At 38.6% G+C, this 25,298-nt stretch overlaps 1 protein-coding gene across 5 annotated transcripts in view; it reads right to left on the bottom strand.

Annotated features, from left to right (window-relative positions):
• The window catches only part of PCSK5 (proprotein convertase subtilisin/kexin type 5), a 437,660-nt gene that overhangs the window by 289,785 nt on the left and 122,577 nt on the right, over positions 1-25,298 (bottom strand). For all 5 annotated transcript variants that reach the window (XR_001793338.3, XR_516723.4, XM_008256580.4 and 2 more), the window contains exons 4-5: positions 18,307-18,450; positions 16,158-16,234 (exon numbers count right to left, since the gene is read on the bottom strand). Coding sequence is in view for 3 of the 5 variants with exons in the window: in XM_008256580.4 (XP_008254802.1) it covers positions 16,158-16,234; positions 18,307-18,450 (221 nt within the window). In the remaining 2 variants the exon portion in view is untranslated. The remainder of the gene's footprint in view (positions 1-16,157; positions 16,235-18,306; positions 18,451-25,298) is intronic.

Below are 25,298 nucleotides of genomic sequence, written 5' to 3' on the forward strand. Positions count from 1 at the left end.
CACAATCATTGAGATCACCAAATTGTCTCCTTAAAAAATTTTGACCACTTTCCTGATCAGTACCCACCACAGGGATAGCAGGTGGAGGACCAGGAAGACCATCACAGCCTAGCTAAGTCACAATGAGGTACAGAACTTTGTGAAGGGTGGAAAAGCGATTTAGATTGATGAGTCATGAGAGACACCGCTGGACATCCTTTGTGTCCGATAATCGTCTGTCAATAGCTCAGACAATCATAAAACAATGTCCTTTTCAAAGGGAGAAGAGTGAAATGACTTGGCAAACATTTTCTTTTCCTCTCCCTCTGCCACTTTAAAATGGAAGAATTCTGGATCCTCGCTGTTAACCAAATGGCATTTACAGCTCTCAGTTGGCATGGGGCAGCCGAGAATCTAAAATGAGGAATGCTTATTCCATTTCCATTTCCATGGAAACCAGTCACCAACTGGTGAAAACAAGGTAGATTAAATTTTTGAACAAGAATGTTGAAATGATCACTGTTTAAAAACTTTTCTCTTGCATCACAATGGAGACCGTGGTCTGATCTTAGGAACACGCAGAGATGTCTGTGTCATACGCATCACCCCTTGACTTGTTCTTACCACCCTTCTTAACAAGTACTGTATGTATCGTCAGTTCTTTTGATCCTTCTTTGAAGAAAAAGTTGCCACGAAGCCCAACATGCTATTAATGTAATAAAATGTGAAAATTCCAATCCAGAGAACTTCTTTTAAAATCTATGATCATGTAGCTCTTTTATATCCTCTTAGCAAATGCATGAGGAAAGAAACAGGGTGATTTTCAGAGAAGGTAGAGACCATGATCAGTTGTAGGGGAAAGATTTGGAAACCGTATTCCAGTTTCTGAATTTCTACCATGAAAATCAAACTTTGAAATGACCATTGAAATAATCAGTTGTTACAAAGCACAGATAATCTCCATGGTTCTTAGATCCACTCAGCCTTTCCAAGAGAATTTCAAAGCCCCTCTTCACCTTTCCTCACCAAAAGGCAAAACAAAACAAAATCCAAGTATCATTCCAACTATTTGAACATTTAAAATCCAAATCTTCTACCTTGAGTGGGAATAATTTCTCACAAAGAAGAAAAACAGGCTTAAAAGCATCAATCATTTATTTAACATGGAGCTCAACTGTTTTCCTGTTGACAGAATTTCTAAGTTAGCTCTAATTCTATGAATTACTATATAGGATGATAGGGACTATGGTATTCCGAACATTCAGAATGCATTATCTATAATTCTTACAGTGAACTGCATGCTTTGTATACAAGAAACAATTAAATCTCCCACTGAAAACAAGACTTGGACAAAGCTATTTCTGTAACCTTTGAGCTTTTTTCTCCATATCAGACTTTCACAGCTGTCCTGCTCAGACACCCATGCCTGTTTCTAGCTTGTAACCTCAATTCAGAAACAGAAACATCACCCTGTCTATTTCTCACTCATTAATTCTAATCTTCTCATATTAGTAAAAGATAAACATATGTGGAAATGTCAGATCCTAATTGCTGTTATATGTTTTTGGTATGTGCAATTCACTTATGATTCATATTCCTTATTTTTTAAATTTCCAATTGTTAAAGAAATAGCTAAATTCTAAATTTGAAGTGACTCCTTAAGTTGGTCCAGTTATATCTGATTTGTTTGCTCTTTTCCACTTATGCTACTTAAGAGACTTAGCCTTAATTTAAGATCAACATTTGTCACTAAAATAAGGGTATAATAACAATAAGAAAGTTGATAAAAATATAAGAATTTGTCAAAGCACTCCCTTTCATTGTTAAAAAATTTTACCTAAAAGTAACAGGTGTGTGTGTGTGTGTGTGCACAAGAAAAGGGGGGGGGGAGATTTGGACTAGAATTTAAATCTCAAGGAATTATTTCAAAAGGTTTACTAATTAGTAATTATACGTATATAGCCCATTTTTGCCTTCCATCCTAAAATAACTTAGTGAAAGCGTTTTCTTAAAAGCTATTCCACTGATTTACCTCATGATTTCAAGCAAGGCTAGCAAGTAACACCTGAAAGTAGAAAAAAAAATTCTCTAAATCAAAGGTTAATTAATTCATAATTTCCTTTCAGATGGCTGAGCATAAGAATCAGTCAATGTTAATGAACACAGCCTGAGGTAACTTGCAACATTTTCTTTCCATGCAAATTGCAGCCTTTTTTTTCAGACTCTAAATGGAAATTTGTCTTTTACTATCTGGAAATGCCTTGAAAATTAATTTCTTCACCATCTTTTATCCCTAGCTAGTCCACCAATCCTTTTGCAATAGCAACACTCAGGAGATGGGTGGGGTTTATAACCTTTCACTTTTCGGGGTACTCTAATCCATCCATAGCACTGTCCCATTGGAGGCACACACATCAAAAGAAGAGTTTACTGTTTTGATGATGTCATTGTCAATATGTCCAGGAACACCTCTGTTTGCACTAACACTTTCCTCATAAAGTGTACAAGTATTAGATGTTACGTAAAGTTTCTTAAATAAAATATTTTTATTTTAAAAAGTTTGTATATAAGCTGGCAGAGTAATGCTTCATAATTCTAGCCAGGAAAAATATTCACAATAAATATTTCATGTACTTTTTCCTGTTGCTGAAATCTTTAGTTATTCAGAGTCATTTAAGAGAAACAGGAACAAAAAAAAAAAAAAAAAAAAAAAAAAAAAAAAAAAACACACCACAAATGGAAGCTAGGTTATTTTAGGTTATTTTTAGAGAAAACTTTGGCATACTAGAGTAAGACCACATTGTAGTCCATTTAAAAGTTATTTCTGCCACTGTTTTAGATTTTTCATAACATTTAAGTTACATTTCCTGGCCTTTCTTCATTCTCTTATTTGCTCAAGAGGTGAAAAGAAAGCAACAAGCCTGCTGCAGAGTAAGGATTATACCCTATTTGGTGAGTATTTGGCCTAGTGGCTAGATGTCAGTTGGGACACTTGTTTTCCATATCAGAGTGCCTGAGTTTGACTCTAGGCTTTGCTCACAATTCATTTCTTGCTAATGCACACCTTAGAAAGCAGCAGGTGATGGCTCAAGTGCTTGGGTCCTTGCCACTCATGTGAGATGACCCAGATTAAGTTCCTGGTTCCTGCTGGTAGCCTGGCCCAGACCTGACTGTTGTTGCATTTGGGGAGTGAACCAGCAGATGGAAGATTCTCTGTCTCCATTTCCTATGAACACTACATTCAGAAAGGCCCATTTAGTATGCTGCTTCAAATTATAGTGTATTAGGTGATACAACAAGCATCAGTTTGAAAGCCAGATTCACTTTCACAAACATGGGGCACTGATGATGACATTATAGTTCAAGTTCTTTACTGGAATTAACTGAGATAAGCAGAAAAATAGTTAATGAACAGAATACTGGGAGGCTCAGAATTGTTGGAAAAATTAAACAACCAAGGTGGAGGCTAGAGATTAATAAAAACACATCTCTGATCTATGAGGACAGACTTGGGGGTGAGAGGAGAGAAACAGAAAACTGAGTGAGAGCTTCCGGGGCCTCTTATGCTATAATAATACTTGAGTATCCCTTACCCAAAGTGCTTGGGACTAGAAGTGTTTTTGAGTTTAGTTTTGTTTTTTGTTTTGTGAGTTTGGATTTTTTTGATTTTGGAATATCTGCATATACATAATGATATATTTTTGTGGTGGGACTCTACACCTTATACACATAGGTTTAAGGTAATTTTAAACAAACATTTTAAATAATTTGGTACATGAAACAAAGTTTTACGGTATAGAATTTTCTGCTGTGGTATCATGTTGACACTCAGAGTCTGAGACTTTGTAGCACTGATGATTTGGGATTTTTGGATTAGAGATGGTTTACTTGTAGCAAGTGCTCTTGATTTTTACAATCTAGACTGCACACCCTGTGTCCTAGACTAGGGCAAGGGAGTATCTACATTTTTAGCTGCTGTATTACATAATAGTCTTTGATCTCACCAAGCCTCATAAGTTAAAAAATTCCTATGTGTAAAAAAATTAATTCAGATACTAGAGGACCAAAACAATAAACTACTCTACTTATCTAATATGAATTTTTACAAATCACATGAGGATATACTTGTGAACTGAAAGTTCTAGATAAATTATTATTAGTCGTAGATAGCTCCTCGATTATGAGAAAATGAGATCCAAGATGGCTTGGAAGGACAAATGCCATTTAGGGGAATTGGAGACTTGCTCATTTTTTCCTCATTCTTTCATGAGAAACACATACCAAACCTACTAAACTCTATTTAGACTTTGTTACAGAGTTCAAAGCTCAAGGCAAAAATATCCAAGGTTTCTTTGAGGGACAAAGTAATTCTCTACTCCTCCAGCCAAATTATATAACAAAATTCTCAAAGCTACAGAATTATCCACGGAAAAACAAAATAAGCAGCTTGTATATACTGAGTTTTGAAATTATATAAAGACAATAACTTTTCATGTAGGGTTTGTCCATATATCAGCATAGACATGCTTTCAGGAGGTATTGCTCAATACATTCTCTTAGTCTATTATTCAATTTTATTAAACAACTTATCTAGCAGTTACTTGTACTTTTCTGCTTCAACCCAGAAATATTTCTTGGAAATCTATAAATGAGTACTATCAGTATAGACCTCAAAAACCTATAAATATTTTAAGGAAAGTATTAAGTGAAGTTAAGATATGGGTACCATCTTTAACAAAGTACTTTTTTAGCATAACATCTTCCTAACTGAAGACAAGGAAACAGTATGTATAACAGATAATGAAAAAGTTGTGGATATTTTCTTTCAATTCAGAAGAATTAAACATTTGTTAGTTTCCTTCACAATTGAAATAAGTTTTACAATGGGAATTCTAACAGAAGCTCACAGCAACACAATGAGAAAATTGCACAAACATAAATGGAATGGATTCATGTAAAAACAGTACTTGCAAACATAAAATATGAAAGAAAGAATATTAATTTAATTTGCATTGGCTTACCCGAACACTTTCTCATATTTGCATCTTGGCTACAAAGATTTCAACCAATATGAATGAAAATATCTACAAATACAGCAGTGAAATGGGTATTGTTCCTGTACCTCAATGTTCTGGAATGTTTTTCCACCATAACAATGCCACTAGTATAATTCTGCAGAAGGCTGAGCAATCTGAAATAAATTCAATCTATGAAAGAATTAAGCCTCAGTTGCTATGGCATCTCTGTAGTGGGAAAAACTAGTCATAATGACAGGGGCCTCTATTTTCCCATGAATAGTGTCCTTCAAAGTGTGGATGATAAGGCAAATGCATGGTTGTTAGTGGAGCTGTATCTGAGATTGTTCCTTGCTTTGTGGACCCCTTTTGCCTCCTTTTGAATTATATGGCAGAAGTTAAGTTCCCTACTTCTTTGATCTCTTCCATTCAAGCCCTAGCTCCTCTCAGATGTTCATTGCCCACTCTCCCTCAATATTCCTTACAGGATGCATCACATGGGTAGATGAGAGAAAAAAAATTTTTAAAAAGTGTTTTTATTTCAAGTACAAGATCAGCTATTCCCCACTCCTTCGGGCAACATTAAAAGGACTTGTTATTCTTCTAGGAAGAAAAAATATGCAAAAGTCTCACATCCAATAAAACACACACACAGGTCACTGCTGAAATTGCAGACTGATAGAATTCAGATCAGATCACCCAGTATGGACTATACAGAACTGGTGCCAAGACTGGGGCAGCTGCTAAAGACACATGTGTGCTTTTTTCTTTGCATAACAACAACACTATAGCCTTTGGGAAAAACAGGGTATCAGGATGGTGGAAAAAGAAATGGATATGAGACAACCTGATACGAGGAATGTTGGGTATTGAGGAGAAAGTGAAAGTTTAGATTCAGTAATTGGGACAGGCATGGAAGAGGGTGTGATCTTACAAGAACAAACCTTAGAAGGTAAGAATTCCAACCAGGAGTAAAAAGTTCATACAAAATCTGCAGCAGTCAGCTACTCTCAGCCCAGGATGTCACCACAAGGTATTTTATCTGCAATTCATGCAGAGGCATTTACTAGCACATGTAAATTACTATGCAGATGGTATATGGATATCTAAAAATAGGAATATTTTAAACTCTTAACAAAGTTCACTCTTCTAAAATTCTTAAGAAGGCAGCTTGTGAAGAAAGCAGAGAAAGTGGGGATGAAGGAGAATTGTAGGAAATTCACAAGTAGTCTACTGCTCTTCCCTACTGCTTGCAACTGTTTTTGGAGTTTTATGAGCAAAAGCATTTGCCATTTCCTCCAAGTAAGACACAGCCCCAGATCCCATCCATTTCTTAACGTAAGAGTTTTCTTACTCCCAAAGGCTTTCCTTGAGCTCAATCTTTTCTTCCTTCAGAGAATCCTTCACAGCCCTCATTTCCGGAGTGCTCACAAAAGTTGTCCCTTTAAGTGCAAAACCAGCAACGTGTTTTTTATGTGACTCCAACAGCAAAGAGCCCATTTCTCCAAAGACAGCCATGTGAAAATTGACCAGCTGCCTTCTGGGAATTAGGGTGAAATATCATATTATTACTTAGTTACTAATACCTTTAATAACAATATTTATAAAATTCCATATCTGTGGAACTTTTATATAGCTGCCAAAATCCTTTTGATTTACATTATGATCAGATGGTACTCATCCAAGTTCAATTTAAACAACAACAAAAAAAACCTGTTATTATAGCTAGTGAAACTGTTTGAGACTACAGACCCCATGTTCCAGCTTCCTCCTGATAATCTCCAATCAGACCAAGCCTGAAGCTTTCCCTTTTCTCTTCTTTATTTATACTGTAACCTTTCCCAGTCAGTCTTAATGTCTGTCTTAGAGTTTCTCCAAATAATGGTAGCTAATTCCCTTCTACAGCAATCTCTGAATAGTCTTTAGTCTCCTTTGGGTGGCCTTCATTTGTCACCACAGAACAGAAATGATGGAGGAGTCAGATTTATATAATCATTGAATTCACTGTAATAAACTATCTTTGCTACCTGTTCAAAGTTATGTGCACACAGGTGTTAGCAGTCTTTGCAGACAGAGTCCCCTCCCTCTGGAGAAACAGAACCCTGACTACCAGCACTTGACAGGGTCAGGCTATTATGCGTTTATTGAATACAGGGCTGTAGCATTCTGGTAGTGAACCTACTAAAGCTTATGCTCAGCACAGCAATTAATTTCTCATTTACTTGGCCATCAATTAAATCATCTATGCAGGTAAATAGATGGTGCAGAAATGAATGAGCTCAAATCCTGGCCCTGCCACATTACTTAGTGGCCCGGCACATTACTTAGCCTCCCTACACTTTCTGACAGTGGGCTGGTGATGGGAGTAAACGAGATGGCATGCAGATGTGCTAATTTTATTAGCAGTTGCTTACAGTACATTCAAGTTGCAACTCCATAGAAGGGCAGATCTCTGTGCTTGTTTGAGTTAAACAGGAAACTGAGATAGTGTTGTGGTGAAGGAGGTTTTGGAAGAATGCTTCTCCAAGGGCACAAACTAGTGAACAGGAAGGCTGGAGCTTTCAGGTCTCCTCTAAAAGCAGAATGCTTACTTCCAATATCAATCTATCTTCTCTGGAAATCTATTTCATGAGGACTGATTAAAAATGTCCTGATGTAAAGGATACATTCTGTATACCTCTATTTTTATTAAAGCTTCAAATTCACTGACGTTACACACACACACACACAGACACACACACATTTAAGTACACTGGAAAAAGAAATTTCCATTGTAATTAACTGAACTGCAAAAATATAGCTCATAAAGAAACTCTAACTTTAATCTTTTAACTTAGAAGGTGTTTGATATGAACGGGGCGGGGGGTAACCAATATCTAAGTAATATCTCCAGAATATCAAAATGAATGCTGGGCAAGGTTGAAGCTTCATTACTCTTTCAGCCTGCTCTTCTTGGGAAGCTGCGTGGGGAGTGAAAAATCTTTTCTCCAAGATTTGCCTTCTTATTCAGCATCTAACGTGAGTGTTCACCGGCTCATCGGGTTTGAAAATTCTTGGATGCCTTTTCTAATGTTTGACAATAACATCAACAAAAAACTACTGCTCTTGACCCCTCAAGGTCCTCATGTTGTCAATTGTACATATTTTTGGACAGAAAGAAACAAGAGAAAATATAAGTATCTGAGGAGGAGGTTAAAGAAGAAGATTAAAAGTGAAAGATAAATAAATACACCTGTCTGGAAAACCTACTCAAGTGCTTAATCCATTATTTAAAAAGGATACTTATCTTCTCTTTCCCATACTGCAATTTCCATCTGCTTTAGAGGCCCCAGGAATTTGTGAGTTTGTTTTTTAAATAAGAAATTTAAATTCAAGCAACTATCAATTATTCATGTCAATGATGCGCTGGGTTAGCATAAATTATACCCAAACCTCATTTTAACCTATAGCATCAATCAGACCCTTTATCTAAACTGCCACTGACAGCCCCAAGAGACTAAGTCCCCAAATCCGGGAGAACACACTAAGATTGACAAAGGGAAGAACAAAAGGATCTGAAGGTCGCATTCTCGTGAGTCTAATCCCTGGAATAATTAAGGCAGTGTTTAACAAAGATGACTATTTACCCTTCAGGCAGCAGGTATACAGGAATTCGTGGTTAGATCATTTTTTGTACGATTCAGCCTTCATTAAAGCATAAACAGTCATTTAGAAACCTCCCATGAATTTAATTATCTTTTCTTTCAGAGGTATTTCACCACCTTCCCCTTTATTCCACCAATGATATCAGGCTAAAAGACAAAATGTACTGTGTTGGTCAAAGGCTTATTAGGAAACACTGGGCTCCTCTATAATAATGGGTAATGTGAGAAGAATTTATTCAAGGGATTTGTATAATGATGCAAAGCAGAGTTTGGGGGAATAAATAGGGAGTAGTGAAGTATTCTGGTCTCCTAATAATGGGAACTCCTTAGATCTGAGGGGACTTGAGGAAAGATGTGGTTTACTGCTACCCAGAAAGGGGAGTTATAATAGGTCACATTTAGGGCCTCATGGAAGGACTTAAGATCTTCAGGGAAGCAGCCAATGACCCTGCAAGCAGGGAGCTGAGGAAGAAGCCCTCTTCCTTACTCTGCTTCACCTCTCTTCTTCTACTTGAGCTTTCCACTGGCCAAGTCCAGTAAGAAGCCAGAGGGTTAGGGAGTCCACGAATGCAGTCTGTAAAGGTCAGCTTGGCAGGATATGGATGAGGGTGGAAGATCAGAATAAACATACCCAGCACAAAGCCCCATTATATGTAACACTATTTTATAGGTGAGCTACCGAGATGGAGACAGAATTTTTCTAATTTATCTATTTGAGCCAACTAAACTGAAAATCAACTTCTTGATATTATTCTTGCCTGTTTCCTCACGTTGGTAAGTGTGACCTCATCTATAGTAGGAAGCATTTTATAAAAGGAATAGTAATACTGCACGTGCTGTGAAAAACCGCTGGAGGGGTATCCAAACTCAGTTCAGAGAAGGTGAAAGAAGGCATCGCTGGAATAGTGACACCAATAATATTATCCAGATGCAGATGATGGCAGGAAGAATGGCGAGGTACGGTAGGGGAATTCTACAAGTCCCACAGGGCTTATGGATGAAGTGTGTGTGTGTGGAAGGGGGAAGTTGGTGTTGGTGGTGGTGGACCCAGACAGCAGAGCAGACATAAGGAGTTGGGTCATGAAAACGTTGAATTCGTAACATGCGACACCTTAGAGGATTTTTATGTTCTCATTTTGGTTCAGAATTACTGCCCAGGAAGCAGGAGTTTGGGGAGAGACTAGACACAAGGAGACTATGCAGGAGGCTGTTATAAGGATGCAGGTAAGAGAGGGAAGGTAAACTAACCTACGACTTGTGTGGATGCAAGGGGGTTTCCTGTGGAAGGCTTTTGAGAGCTGTGAATGAGGAGAACTAAAACAATGAGAACTGTCAGGAAAGTGGAAGGAGTGGCTGCGTTCTGGGCTGAGAGAAGCCTTTTCCTACTGCACTGCAACTTCCCACGTGAGGCCACTTCCCAGCATCTAGACGATGATTAAAAATCTTATTTCAATGTATTATATTATGAACCTGCATGTATAGGAATAAATTTCCTAAAATATGTATTGCAGGTTCTTTTATGTATATAAAATTGGAGGCTATAACTATGATCTGAATGCTTGCTTCTCTCCAAAACTCCTGTGTTGAAATCAAACTCCTAATGCATTGATATTAAAAGAGGTAGGAACTTGAAGCAGTGACTAGGTCGTGAGGACAGTGCTTATGAGAACAGTGGCAGTGTCCTTCTAAAAGAGGTCTGTGGGAATTTGTGCGCCTCATTTGCCATGTGGAGTCCCATCATCTATGATGAAGGGACCTAGATCAGACTCTGAATGTACTGGTGCCTTGATTTTGGATCTCCCAGCCTACAAAACTGTGAGCATTAACTTTCTATTGTTCCTAAGTTATACGGCATTGGGGAAAGCCTGAAATGAGTAAGAGAGCTGTTTATGAAGAGTGTCTGATACTGTCACAATTGCCTGTTTTGTGCACAATAAGTGTATCAATGCACATTTGCAGTCAACTTCACATAAATTCATTTGATTATCATTATCAACTACTGTGTTAGTACTTTGTAGATGTTATTTTTGCAAAAAATATTGAAGGAAGATTTTTGAAAATGTTTGGCGAAACAAATTGGCCTCTGATAATGATTCAACTTTTCTTATAGGTTTTGCCTGAACCCACCACAAGATAACTTTATCTTAACATACTAGATTAAATCCTTGGTATGATGAAATAATGCTTCCACCAGGTAAGGCCACTTATCTATGTGTTTTTTCTCTAGTTATCAAGTAAGCATGTTTCTGTGATAATCAGAAAACACTGAGTGCATCCATTGGCTTTGCTTTGAAACCCTAACTGCTCCCAGCAATCCTCAGCCGCAGGAGTGACAAAGAGAAGGCCACACACGCTTTGGTTTCTGCAACATGGCAGTGTATGCAAAGCAGCTGAAGAAGCAAAAGAAATGTACTCCTATCCACCCTGCTTAAATCTTTCTTGAAACGGAGATGAGAAACAAAATGCAAGTCCATTCCTTTTGGAAAATGAGCCTCTAACCTACAGGTTGGCTTGTTTCGAAAGGAATTAGATTCTGGGGTCACAAGCAACACAAAGTACAATGCTGCGGTGTCATCTCCTTCTAAATATGGTGCCATGACATTTAGGCAGAGGGAACATTTAACAGGAAGTGACCTAGCAAAGGAATGATCTAACCTGGAGATCAACGATTCAGTTATCAGAAATGGGAGTAGTGGTACGTAATGCCAGGAGGCTGCTTCATTTGCAGAAGTATCTTCTCTTCTCAGCTGAGAACAAGGCAAGATAAATGAACTGAGGCAAAGTCGAAGTACAATCCAGGCTTTTACGTCTGCTCTAGTAACACTATTTCTGTAGCATCAAGTATTTAGGTCTGACATGCTACCATTTGGGAACTTGAAAAATGGACAAAAATATTTTCCTAAGTTCTATAATGTGGGGATAATTTCCTTCCCTCCAAAGTTTGCCACCAGAAATGAAATCATACAAATTTAAGAGAAATAATTAGCATAAAGTTGTGAGAGTACATTCTCCAACGGTACCGAAAACCTCTCAGACATTAGGGTTTCTTACTGTGTCATCTCTCAGTTCAACCTAGTAGTAACGTCTATTATTTCATCATCGTAGACTCTAAGCAGCACAGAGCCATTTCCATAGCAAGGTCTCAACAACTCATTGACTGGATGCATAAACGCAGCCTCATAATAATTCCAATGCACTCCAAAGCCCACTGGTCTGATGGTACAACAAGGAAGAATTTGCGTAGTATCTGCCTCAACTGCCTAATTTGAATGATGATTATAAGGTCCTCACCTTCATTATCTAATACCAACCAAGGACTCTTGTTCTATAAAGGGAAATAGAGAAATGGAATTAAAGGAAAGCAGACTTAAAGTAGACTGAAAAAAACCTATATAAACCTGTAGCCTTGAAAATAAACAGACGTCCAAGTCTTAATTTAGATTTTAAATGTTCATATGCACACATATTTTGAGATGATTGCAATTTTTTACTGATTATTCATCAAGAAATAAATACAGGAATAGAACACATCATTACAATAATAACATCTATAATTATCTAACACTTATTATGTAGTCAGCTTGGTGTTCTAACAAATTTTATTGCTAACCTTTAGAGATAAGTATTTTAATACCCATTTTAGAGATTTAAAAAAAGTGCTAATATTCAAAATAGTTAGACCCAAAGACCATAAAGCTAATCAAGGAGAGCCAGGGCTAAAATTTCCTAGAAGCCACAAACCCACTCTTATTTCCTAATTCTGAATGACTGCTATTCAAACTGAATTATCTATCTATGAATCATTAATTAAAGAAAGATCCATCAATCTTATATATCATTGTAATGAAACAAGCAAAGAGGAGATTATAACCATTAAACCTGATCAGGCAGAAGTATCTCAAGGGACTGCTGACTTCTAATGAAACAGGTAGGGAGTGCTGGTGTTATACCTCCAACAATGCCATATTTCATTGTCAAGAATACAAACCTACATGCACATCTGGAACAAAGCCCATGTCCTCCAACAATCAAAACCTCACTGAACTCAATGACAGTGCTCAGAAAGGATCAAAACAGGCCCCACTACAATACTCCAGAGTGAGCATGACTGCGGTGATTCTTCTTGAACAAAGGTCTTGGGGGACTGGGCAGGGTAGGGGGGGGCATGTTTAAAAGGAATCCTCACAAAGACAGTTTTAAAAGGGTAGTCTGTAAAAAGCCATCAAAGCCAATCCTCAAAGAACTGTCATTACAGAGAGACATTGTGGTTAGCAATGTTAGTCACAGATCAGGCACACCCTTGGAGAACAGTCACCAGCAGAGTCTCACGGCAAAAAAAAATTACCACTTGTGGATTCCTATTCAAAGAACGACAGGGCTCAATGCATTGGTTTTCCATTTCCACCTACAGCTCCTCTTATCCCTCCACACTCCTCACAGTGATACTTGGGGGCATTAACCTAATCTAGACTTTCCTATACTTTTCTTGTTTCCCTTTTCCTTATAGAAATGCTGATGTGATAATGTTAGTGAATGGATAGAGTACAATCAGTTCTGCTATATCACAATAGATATCACAAACTTCTTCCCCCAAGATACATACATTAGGGACTAATTTGAACAGAATGTAAAATTTGCATTTGTTTATATGTGACTTTGTCCCAGAGACTCTAGGTGAATGCAGAAAATACACCCAGTTGAACTGAGTCAGAGAAATACAGAAAACACAGTTATAGAGCTCAATGGCACAATAATCCACACATAGCCACATCTTGTGCAGCAACTTCTCACTGATCTCAGGTTCCTCTCCATTCATCTCATAATAGTCGGTTCATGGAAGCTGGCAAGCTGCAGCACTTCAGCCAATGGCCATACTCCACTCTGCTTAATTCCCTTCCCCCCTTATCTCAGCTTACTTTGTATTTTTCTTCTCTATTGTCTGGATTTCATTTTTTTGGTTTGTTTTAATAATTATCTCATTTTTCTCTTGCTCATTTTCTCTTGCACCCAGGGTTGTGGGTGTGAAAGTGGGAGGAGGTAAAATGAGCATATACTTACAGAAACACCCGTTAAAACTGTGTTGTTTTCTTTCAAGGTGGTGCTACCTTTGGATTAACCACTTACTGTGTGTAAAACTGGGATACCATTTTACAGGACTTTGTGTGTGTCACTGATGAATTTTTAAAAATTATTTATTTGAGAAGAAGAGAGACTAAGGAAAAGAGAGGCAGACCAAGAGAGAGGAAAAGATTCAGGTTAGGGGTGAAGAGAAAAGAAACTTCCATCTGCTGCTTCACTTCCCAGATGCCCACAAGAGGCCAATGCCAAGAGCTGGGAAACCATTTCTGGTTCACCCATGAAGGTGGCAAGAACCCAATCACTTACATATTCACCTGCTACCTTCCAGGGTTTATATTAGCAGAAAGCTGGAATCAGGAGCTGGAGTCAGCGACTCCAACGTGATGTGGGTGTCTTCCCCACTAGGACTGGCTCCTAATCTAAATGTTAGATTTCTGCTCTATTTTCTTTTTTCTCTATGCATTTAGATTCCTCAGAGTGTTACACTTTTTAGGAATGCACATGTTATAGCATAATGGACCACACATTTAAATGTATAATAGTGCCTTGTTTTTTGTTCATTTTTTAAGATTTTTTAAAAGATTGACACAGAAAAGATGTACATATTTATGCGTGCCATGTGATGTCTTGACATATGGGTATATTGTGTGATGTTCAAATTAGGATAATATATTTATCTCTTCAAACATTTATCAATTCTTTATGACGAGAGCATTCAAAATCCTTTCTTCTAACTTGACAAAAAATATAGTACATGATAGTCACTCTGGATAAGTCCGAACTTCTTTATCCAACCTATCTATAACTTAGTACCTGCTAACCAACCTCTCTCCATCTTTCTTCCCTCTGGTCTACTGTCTCCAGCCTCTGGTGCCCACCATTTAGCCCAACATCTATGAGATCAACATTTTTAGAACCTACACATAAGGAACTTAATCCAACTTTTGTTTTTGTGCCTGCCTTATTTCACTTAATGACCTCTGGTTCCATCTATGCTGTCACAATGACAGGAATTTATCCATTTTATGGCTGAATAGTATTCTAACATGTGTATATGCCATATTTTCTTTATTCATTCATCAGTTGATAGGCGCTTAAATTGTTTGTATTTCTTGGCTATTTTATGAATAGTGCTGCAATCAGCATGAGAACACAGATGTCTCTTCAACAGACTTATTTGATTTCCTTTGAATATATACCCAGTAGTGGAAGGGCTAGATCATATGGTAGTTACCAATTGTAATATATTAGGAACCTCTTTGCTGCTTTCCATAATGGCTGTACTAATTTACATTCCCATCAACAGTGTACCAGGGCCCCTTTTCTCCACATCCTTGCCAGCATTTCTTGTCTTTTGTCTTTTTGATAATATCTATTCTAACTGGAGGGAGATGACATCACATTCTGGGTTTGATTTGCCACTTCCTGGATGAAAGATTTAATTTTTAAGAGTAATTTCAAGTTCATAGCAAAATGGAGAGAAAGAAATTACTATTTTTTTGGTCCCCACAATGCATATCACCAGTACCTTTACAAGTAATGGGCACTTTGCATTTCTTCTTCAGTGTTTCATGCTAATTCACACATTACTATGGAATACATCATTCATGTTGCTTGGAACTATAACCCCTTGTATGAAGTTCACCAAACATTATAACCTAGTTGATAACAACATGTCTGAACTAAAACTATGCAATTTAATTCATTTAAGACCCTGATTCTTTTTATTAGGAAATCCTAGAAAAGCCTACCTATATCAACTTGCATACTGACACTTCACTACTATCTCTGATCTGTAATATGATTGTCAATCTTAATAGATTTTTTTAAAGATCCACTTATTTTATTTAATTGAAAGGCAGGGTGACAAAGACAGGGAGAGATACAAAGAGAAAGAAATCTTCCCTCCGCTGGTTCACTTCCCAAATAGCCACAACCACCATGGCTGGGCCTGGCTGAAGCCAGGAGCCTGGAACTCCATCTAGGTCTCCTACATGGGAAGTAGGGGCCCAGGTGCTTGGGCCATTTTCCACTCCCTTCCCAGGGCCATTAGCAGGGAGCTGTATCAGAAGTGGAACAGTTGGGACTCAAACTGGTGCTCATACGGAATGCTGGAGTCCCAGGCAGTGGCAATAATAGCGTTTTTATAGTTGATGGTCAAATAAATACATGTACAGTCATAATTTTCTAGGTTATATTGTTTTGTCTAAACTTACTGATTCACTTAAATAATACTAGCTGAGAATTTTTTCCATAAAAGAAAAAAACCTATTAGAAATAGCACATAAGTTTTGGTATGTTGTGCTGTTATCCTCATTTACTTCCAGAAAATTAGTGATCATTCGTTACCAAGGAATTCAAAGAAGATACTTCCTCAGCATGAGCAGAATACAAAGCTCCTTTCCAGCCCTACACCAGCAACCGCTCACTTGGGCCTTACTTGTTCTCATTGCTTGCATCGTATCGAGGCATTGGGTCCAAGTCATTTCCATTCACGTCACAACTCGCCAGAGCATCCTATGGCACAGAGAAGAGAGAGAGAAAGCAAACAGGCATTCGTTAATTAGCGATTGACCGAAGGCTCATGCATTCTTAAACACATTTCTGAAAGAGAGTCATTAGGTTAACTAATACGTTCGTGGTCCAGTGGCATCAGGATGCCTTAGGGAGAGACTGTGGTTCGGTAATAATCCTTGCTATGTTTTTCCCCTTCAAATGAAGGAGGACTCTACACAGATGAAAGAGTGCTCGGTCTATTTCTGCTAGCACTTTTTCTCCTCACCCCTAGAATGACTTAGTTCTTGAGATGTGTGACTTTCAGGTATCCTCAATTATTGCCTTTTCTATGAAGCACTCTTTGCCTACCTAGAAGCAAAGTGATTTATTCTTTATAGACTCCCTCCCTATTTTGTACTTGACTTCTTGAGCTGGCAACTTCCTTATCAAAATTTAAAGTTTTACAAGACAAGATTTGTACAAGACAAAAAGCATTCACATATAATTCAAATAAAAACCAGTACTAGCTATTTATTATATCAGTTTTCTTGGGACCTGTTTTAGACCACACATGTCTGGTTTCAGATGTTGTATCTACTACAAAACAGTCTATAATACAGCTGTTTAACTAACACCCAATGGCTTCTGGACCAGCCAAAGTGATGAACAAGGTTTCCGTGTGCTAAGGTTTCAAGATGGGGAAACAGTAGCTACAAAACACAAGTTAGATTTATTCATGTGCTTTTAAAAATGATTGTGAAAAGTATCCAAAAAATAATTTACTGGCGCATTATCATTGTTAAAATTTATACCACTACAGACAGATTATGTTAGGATGTTTTCAATTTTCTTATGCTTTATGGTTGCTGCTAACTTCAATGCTGGTGAAAGTAAACACTACTTTTGTCTTCTGTTTATATCAAAATTTCTTGTTTCAAAAAGTAATTTTTAGCATGTAAAGCCTGAAATTTGAGGGGTGGGGAATTAAACAAAATGTGCATTATATATACAGGTGCTAAGACCCTGCTTCCTGTACATAGGAGAGCCTATAGCCCCATTTAGTGGCCACAGGCAGATGAAGGGCTTTGGAGAGTATCTGGTAAAATTCAGTAATTTTAATGAAAAGAGTGGGCCCCCCAGAAGTTACTTTATAACCTGTTTGGCATAAAATAAAATAAGACTGGAACCCAGTTTCATCCAGTTGATTTCTCTACTCCCTCACCAGCTCCCACAGAAGGAGAACCAAGCGGGTAAGGAGGGCAACTCTAATTGCACAGATAATTCAGGAGAATTTTCTTTAAAGGAGAAAATATTAGAAAGGTATTGAGAACAGTCACCACTAGATGAAAGCTATTTGTGCTAAACCAAACACATTCATATTCAGTGGGCGCAGCAGGACACAGGGAAAGCTGTTTGCCTGTGTGCTGGGGGAAAGGCAGGTTCTGCTCTTCTGTCTGACCCTGAATCGCTCTTCCATACTCGGGCTTCAGTTTCTTCACTTACCAAGTGAGGATACTAAACTGAAGTTCCTTTATAGCTTTAAAATTCTGTGCTATGAAGAGATATAAATTTATTTCAGCGTGCTTGGATGTAGGGGAGAGCAGCCACTCAACTGTTTTGTACAAATGAGAACTAAATGAACTTGAGGTTCTTTCTTAAGAAAGGAAATTGACTGATTTCTACAGACTACAGGGAAGCTGATCATTACCATCCTTTCAAGATGGAGAGGTAGAGAGAAAGAAAACAGCAAAACAACTTGGGAAAATTTCTAAGGACACTTTTCTTCATAAAGGAAACCAAGAATGTTGCCCTGCTGGCTGGGTTGCTGGGAAGAGTGGATGCTGCTGGAAGCAGATGGCGCTGGTGGCAGGGATTCTGTGACCTTATTGCTTGCTTCTTGTAGGTCAAAACATCAAAGGCACTGGAAGGTTGAAAGTGTAATCACAAGCTTCTTGTACACCATGTGCTTGTCTTTTGTAAGGGAGAGTCTATGGTATCTACATGTGTTGTAGCATGTCCCCTTTTTGATTATCCAAATATGAGGTTCCCTGCTTTCCAGGAGGAAAGAGAGTCCACCCACAGCAAACACTCACATAGTTTTGCATCAGATCCGGATGGGTTCTCTCAATGCCATCGTCCAGGATGGTGACAACAATGTTCTTTCCCGTGTAGCCCCTCTTCCAGGCTCCTTCAATGTTCATATCTGACTGGCAGGGATGCGTGTTGTCACTGCAGTGCTAAAGAAGGAAGAAGACATTGCAGATTTCTGAACAGTGAGGAGATGACAGAATTACCCTCTTGTTAAGAGGTAAGTTAAATTAATAACAATTTGAGGGATTGCCTGGTGCTGGATCTCCAACATTGTAATAAGAAAGATGGAAAAATGGGGGGAAAGTGAGTGAAACAGAAATCTCTGCAACTCGCTCTGACCTGTTCTAATCCCATACATCTTTTGGAAAAAAACATAAAGTATACACACCAATAGCAAAATAATGGATGTATCATTTTGTCATTATCATGTACTAATGGCACACAAACAGGCATCACAGCATTTAATTTATAAATTCCAACCATGAAACTGAGGGCATATACTTAATAAATTCTTACCTTGGAACTTGGAAGCCAATCCAGCTACAAAAGGAACTAACTCTGGCAGCTTTTGAACAGTCAGCCAGGGGTGTGCTACAGTGAGGAACCCATGAGTGAGAAAAAATAACAGGTTTTCTAAACTTCTTTCATTGAATTAACAATGGCTAGTATGCTATAATTTCTAAAGGCTAGACATAATCATTCAGCACTACTCTGAGAAGGGGGCGGGGAAGAGTGCAAAGTCCCAAAAGGTGCCCTACACAGGAAAATGAGAGGGCTTCAAAGGACAGGCCGTAAAACAGGGAACCTTAGCTCATTACGAGTAGGAATTTCATTCTGCAATGGCAATGACTTATAAATACACTTAGAAATGGATTAAGCCAACAACTTTTCCTGATATAACTTATCAGCATTTAACCAACCATGCAATTGTTCCTTTAAATTCCATCTCCTTGAAATACGCTTCGCTTCGGAGTCCTGTTGTTTCCCAAGTACTTAGGACTTGGTGGAAGAACAAAGGAGAGAGGTGTGTGGCCCTCTAACTCCATAGCAACACCAGCCACCAGGGCCTTTCACATCTTCCCTCTTGCTTTGTAACAAACAGTTCAACGCTTTGGGATAGGAATAAGCCTAACAGAGATCCCACGGTCACAGGCTCATTTAACACACACTTCATTGAGCACCTACTGCACACTGGCATTGGCTGGGAACAAAGCAGATGAGGTTCTTGTCCTAAAGGGGTAACACAGAAGATAAAGAAGAAAGATCACTCAAAGTGCTCCATGTGCAGTATAGGAGTAAAGAAGGTGGTATGTTGGTGCATGCTGTGCTGAGTTCACTACTTTAGGTGGGATGGTTAGAAAAAGACTCCAGTTTCTGAGAAAGTGAAACACGAGCTGGTCCGTGGCTGATGAGGAAAAGCTGGTCTTCTCATGAGACTGGGGACTAATGGGAAGGGACATAGCAACACAAAGACTAATGTAGGTAAGAGCTTAGCAAGGAAGGTCAGTCTTGCTCAGACAACAAGTGAGAGAATGGCATACCGTGCAGCAAAATAGAAACAGAGGCAAGGTCCAATCAGTCAAGGCTTTGCCTGTCATGGTTCGGATTTTATTCCTAGTACATCCTAAGTGAAAGCTCCATTCTTTCCAAATCTCATCCCTCCAACACAAATGTTAACTAGGGCAAACACCCTCACTGCCCCCTGACATGAATTTATTTATCAAGCTATTCCCCATTGAGACTGCTTTTGGTTGAACATTATAAATATAGTTGAGGCATTGCAAGGAACCATTCTAAGACAAGATGCACCCATATTTTCATGATAGACAACGGCACTCTCACTGAGTATGGGGCTTATACAGACTTAGGAACATGTGCATCTTCCCCTGACCTTCCTCACTTCTTCCTGGCACACCACTCTGCTCTTCTCTTCCAAATTCCACGTTCCTCCCTTCCTCCAGTTTTCCTTGCAGAGTTCTACACCTACCTCCCCCACAAAACCTTCTTCAACCTAATCATTTTCCTCCCTTCCTTGAACTTAGGAACACACTCTGTTCTTCACAATCCAACCCTGCTCACTGAAGTCTGTGGAAATATTGACTGCTGTCTCTAGAGTGTAAGTTTTGTCCCTCTGATGGTAAGTCTCTAGGAGACCATGCATTAAACTAAGTCTAATTTAGCATGTCAGAAATACCGGCTAGGTGCACACCAGAAATGAGGACATAGCTTCAACTTTATTTCCACATTCAAAACAGCCATTATGCTTACTGCTCTCACCTCCTCGGAGATACCCAAGCCAGGTAATGTTTGGTTAACACAGATGGTAATGAAAGAAATAGTGTACACTTCTGAAATGCCTATGTTTTTCAGAAGCTTCATTCTGGCCAAGAGTTTAGGTTTCTCCTCACCAAATATTTTAATTTAACACAAAGCAACCTTGACAAGTTTCCATTTCATTTTCTTTTCAGAACCTGCTGTGGCCACCTGTGGTATCAATTATGACATGTAGTAACATTAATGTGGCCAAGAGGTGGGCTGGAGGAAGGAAATGCACAGGAAATGGGTAACCCACAAATGGGATAACCATGCTGGAGTGGAGGGACGCTGCCTGAAATTGTAATTATGAAAATTGAAGAAAACCAGCCATCTGTGGAAAACATGTGTGTTGGAAGTAGAGAAACTACGTTTCTTTCTTCTACCTCTGCTTCTGTTGAACCTGAGTTTACCATTAAATATTCTTGTGTCACCTTTTTCTTTCATTCTTTACATCTGCCACCATAGTATCACTGGGAGGTGATGGAGAGGAAATATCCAATTGATGTTTCCATGTGGATAATCTAATATAGCAAACAGCCAAAATGTCATAGGTCAAAAAAAGATATTTGATCAAAGCCTAGGTGTTTCTTGCGTATGAGGAATAAGATCACAGGACACTTAAATCAGAATCCTAAATCAACAATGTGCAGCTCGGATTTTTTTACATATTTCAAATAAGCCAGGCTTTTAAATGTATTTCTAATGCAGCTGTTTCATATACTCAACATATCCCGAGAGCAAGGATTATGGAAAACTTTGATGTCACCCAACACTGGCCATGAATGAGAATGAGTTCATCATTTCCTTAAACTGCCTGATCGGAATGATCTTTAACCCAAACCCTATTTACTTGCCAGGATTCTACATCACAGCAACACCCAAAGGCAAAAGGAACACACATTAGCCAGGATTCCTTCAAATGTACTCAACTGTGTTGAGGAGCTCTCTATTGGAGCTGGAACTAAAGACTAGTATCTGAATTGTATTACTACCACACATGCAGCTCACAGCCTGGCATTCACAAAAGGGGCCAGTCAGAAACTTTTAGCATAGTTGATGCTGAAGAAAATCACACATGTGCACAAGGTACGCAAATAAATATTCATAATAAGTGAATGGACCTTCACTTCTGAATAATGTGTTTCAGTGATATTCTAGGCACAATTGACTAAGGACTTAGAAATGACAGTGGGCCAGCAATATGGCATAGCAGGTAAAGCCGCCGCCTACAGTGCTGGCATCTTATATGGGCGCTGGTTCAAATCCTGGCTTCTCCACTTCCAATCAAGCTCTCTGCTTTGGCCTGGGAAGGCAGTAGAAGATGGCTCAAGTCCTTGGACCCTTGCACCTGTGTGAGAGACCTGGAGGATGCTCCTGGCTCCTAGCTTCAGATCAGCGCAGCTCTGGCCACTGCAGCCATTTGGTGAGTGAACCATCAGATGGAAGACCTCTCTCTCTCTCTATCTCTGTCTCTCTGTAACTCTGCTTTCAAATAAATAAACAAATCTTAAAAAAAAAAAAAAAGAAATGACAGTGGACACACAAGACAGGAAATATCCTGCAGAAATAATCTCATCTATAAGAACTTATTCTTTCCAGGAATGAAATTTTAATGGGATTGTATTACGAGAAAGGTCCTTTTCCAAAACAGGGTTATAAGCTATCCTATTGATAAATTCTGGGTATATCCCTGAGTTTTCATAAATATATCACAGTGTTTGCCCAATGAAAGAAGAGTTTATATAAAAAATAAAGGTTTCTTTTATTCTTGCCATCAGTTTTTTTTTTTTTTTTTTTGCATTGGCAGAGGGGAGGTAAGCTTCCATGTCATTCTTTTAAAAATTGTTATTTTAATTTCAAAGAGGCAGAAAGGGAGAGATAAAGAGACAAACAAAGACTTCCCATCTACTGCTTCACTCCTCAAATGCCCTACAGCAACTGGTGCTGGGCTAGGCTAAAGCCAGAACTCAATCCGAATCTCCCACATGGGTAGCAGGTACCCAACTACTTGAGCCATCACTGCAGCCTCCCAAGGTATGCATTGGTGGGAAGTTAGTATCAGAAGTGGGGCAGGGAGCTGAACACAGACACTTTGTTATGGGATGAAGTGGAGCTTTACAATGGCTAGGTTAAATACCAACTTAAGGTCATTCTTTTTAAGCCTCTCTAAATTCTGAGAGTCTCCAATAAATTACTATTTTATATGCTGCCAAAAATTTGCTGATATTGAAAAAAAATCTATTGTTCATTACTATTAATTGTTCACAACTCTGTGATCAAGTAATTGATCACAACTCTGATTACATAATATTAATAAGAAACTAGAGTCAAACACAAAAACCTTTGCTAGTCACAAATTAAGAAACTTACAGTATTTAAAAAAAGTTTGTGGTAAAGTGGAATGGAGTTTACTTTGGTACAAAAAAAATTGAAATCCATAAATACTATTTTCTTTCTTATTTTTAAAAATTTATTTCTTTGAAAAGCAGAGTGAGAAAGAGAGAAAGAAAAACAGAGAGAAAGTTCTTCCATCCAATAATTCTCTCCGCAAATGGCCACAACAGCTGGCACTGGTCCAGGCCGAAGTCATGAGCCTGGAATCTGGGTCTCTCCCATGGGGGCAGCAGGGGCCCAAGTACTTGGGTCACCCTCTGCTGCCTTCCCAGGAACATCAGCAGAGAGCTGACTGACAGCACAGCATCCAGGACTGAAACTGGCACTGTCATGTGGAATGCTGGCGTTACAGGTAGCAGCTTGGCTCACTGTACCACAACAGTGGCCCCAGTGGATAGCATTTTTGTAGTGGGCATTTTTCACAAGCTTTCTGAAGACCCCTTGCATACACTTGAAAATTCCATAAAATGTAGAGGTCAGAAATTATAAGAAATTGAGAAAAGCAGAACTAATATTCCCTTAAGTAAAAATGCAGCTAATGTCTACAAGATCCTTACTATGCCCTAGCATTGTACTAATCTCTTCATGTGGATTAGTGTCATTTAAGACTTAGAGCAAACATTTGAATGCTTTTATAACCTGCTTTTAATAGACAAAGAAAATGAGACTTAATTAACTTAGGTAACCATCCAGAGTTCAAACAGCTGGTCAGTCATGGAACTTGGATTCATGCAAGTAGTCTGACACTAGAAAATAAGGCAAGGGAAACTCTTCTGTTGAAAACTGAAACAGAAAGGGTTTAGAATAAGGCCAAGCAAATACAAATTCAGATTATAGGTGGATATGGGAGAACACAGCTCCACTAAGGAAACTCCAATAGAAATCACACTGGCCTTGGTACTAGAATCAGTGCAGTCAAATAATGGAAAATAGTTGGACAGGACCTTAAATACTTAATAATTTTTCCTCAATCCATTTATTGCAATCTTTTTTTTTAAGAATACATCTAGTTTCTACTTGATACTTTCAATAATAGAATTTCACTTCTCTATGAGCCAGGAAATGATATGCTGGTAATCAGGTCTCTTTTTTTGTTTTTTTTTAAGTTTTTATTTGTAGTATTTACCAGTTTCCATGGTGTAAATATTTGCATCCCCTGGAAAGGTAGATAGATTCCTAAATATGTAACAAGAAACTTCAAACCGTTTGAAGGCAGATCAAGCACAGCAGGAAACTGCCCACCACTGCCAGTCCTACTCACTTTCCCATAAGATCAATTCTTCCGGTGGGTCTGACACCTGCTTCTCAATACTTGGAAACAACCAAGAAGCACTGAGGCTTAGATCTATTCTTCGCAGTCACAGACAAGGGTTTCATTTCCTCTTGCATTAATTTGGAAAAGACCTTCTTCCACCATTTTTTTTTCCAGGCTATCTACAAGAACTGGACCCTGGACCTCTGTGAAGAAGGCCAGAAGCTGATGGGTTCCTCTTTAGGGAGAGACAGGGAGATGAAGTAGATTCTGTGTCTCTGAACCTGAAGAAGACTACTAATTCTTGAAAATCTAGATAGGCTCAGTTCTAAGATGTTTATTACTGTAATTATGGGCCATTTTGATGGACTTCAATAATCTGTTATCCAACACACACACACACACACACACACACACAAATGCCCCCAGTCAAAATAGATCAGAGGATTCTTTAATTCGTGAATTATCCAGAAATTCCAAGGAAACCTGATTTGTTTCAATAAAACCAAATCAGCACTGCAGCTAAGGATGCAAAGTAAGAGGTGCATGGCAGAAGAGGTTTCTGAGTTCCTCCTCCACTACCTTCTAGTTGGACGACTGTGTCACGTCATCTACATTGTTAAAACTTTATCAGTAGTTTGAACACAGAGAGTTGCAATAATCATTAAGGACGATAAAGTACAACAAATGGCTGCTTTTTTACAATAATGTCATAATTGATGATAGCATATTCATAGGAGATATCAGTGTTCCTAATAGTTTAAGGGAGAAAAACTTCAGGTATTTTGTGTGTGTGTGCTTTTTTGTGTTTTAAAGACATGAGATGATGGTTTTCCTCGTTGTCTGGAAGTAGCTGAGGGAAACTTGACTGAGCAGTTGATGATCTGTAAGAACAGCTAGGATACCCACTTATGGTCTTGAGTTTAGGCTGGGGGAGGTGACTTAGATGGGGTGTACAAGACAGAGCAGTGTTCAGTTGGAGACTTAGATGGGGACTTAGATGGGACTTAGGACAATGTCCAGTTGCCTATC

The sequence above is a fragment of the Oryctolagus cuniculus genome, chromosome 1, assembly GCF_964237555.1.
Source record: "Oryctolagus cuniculus chromosome 1, mOryCun1.1, whole genome shotgun sequence".
NCBI classification, from domain to species: Eukaryota; Metazoa; Chordata; class Mammalia; order Lagomorpha; family Leporidae; genus Oryctolagus; species Oryctolagus cuniculus.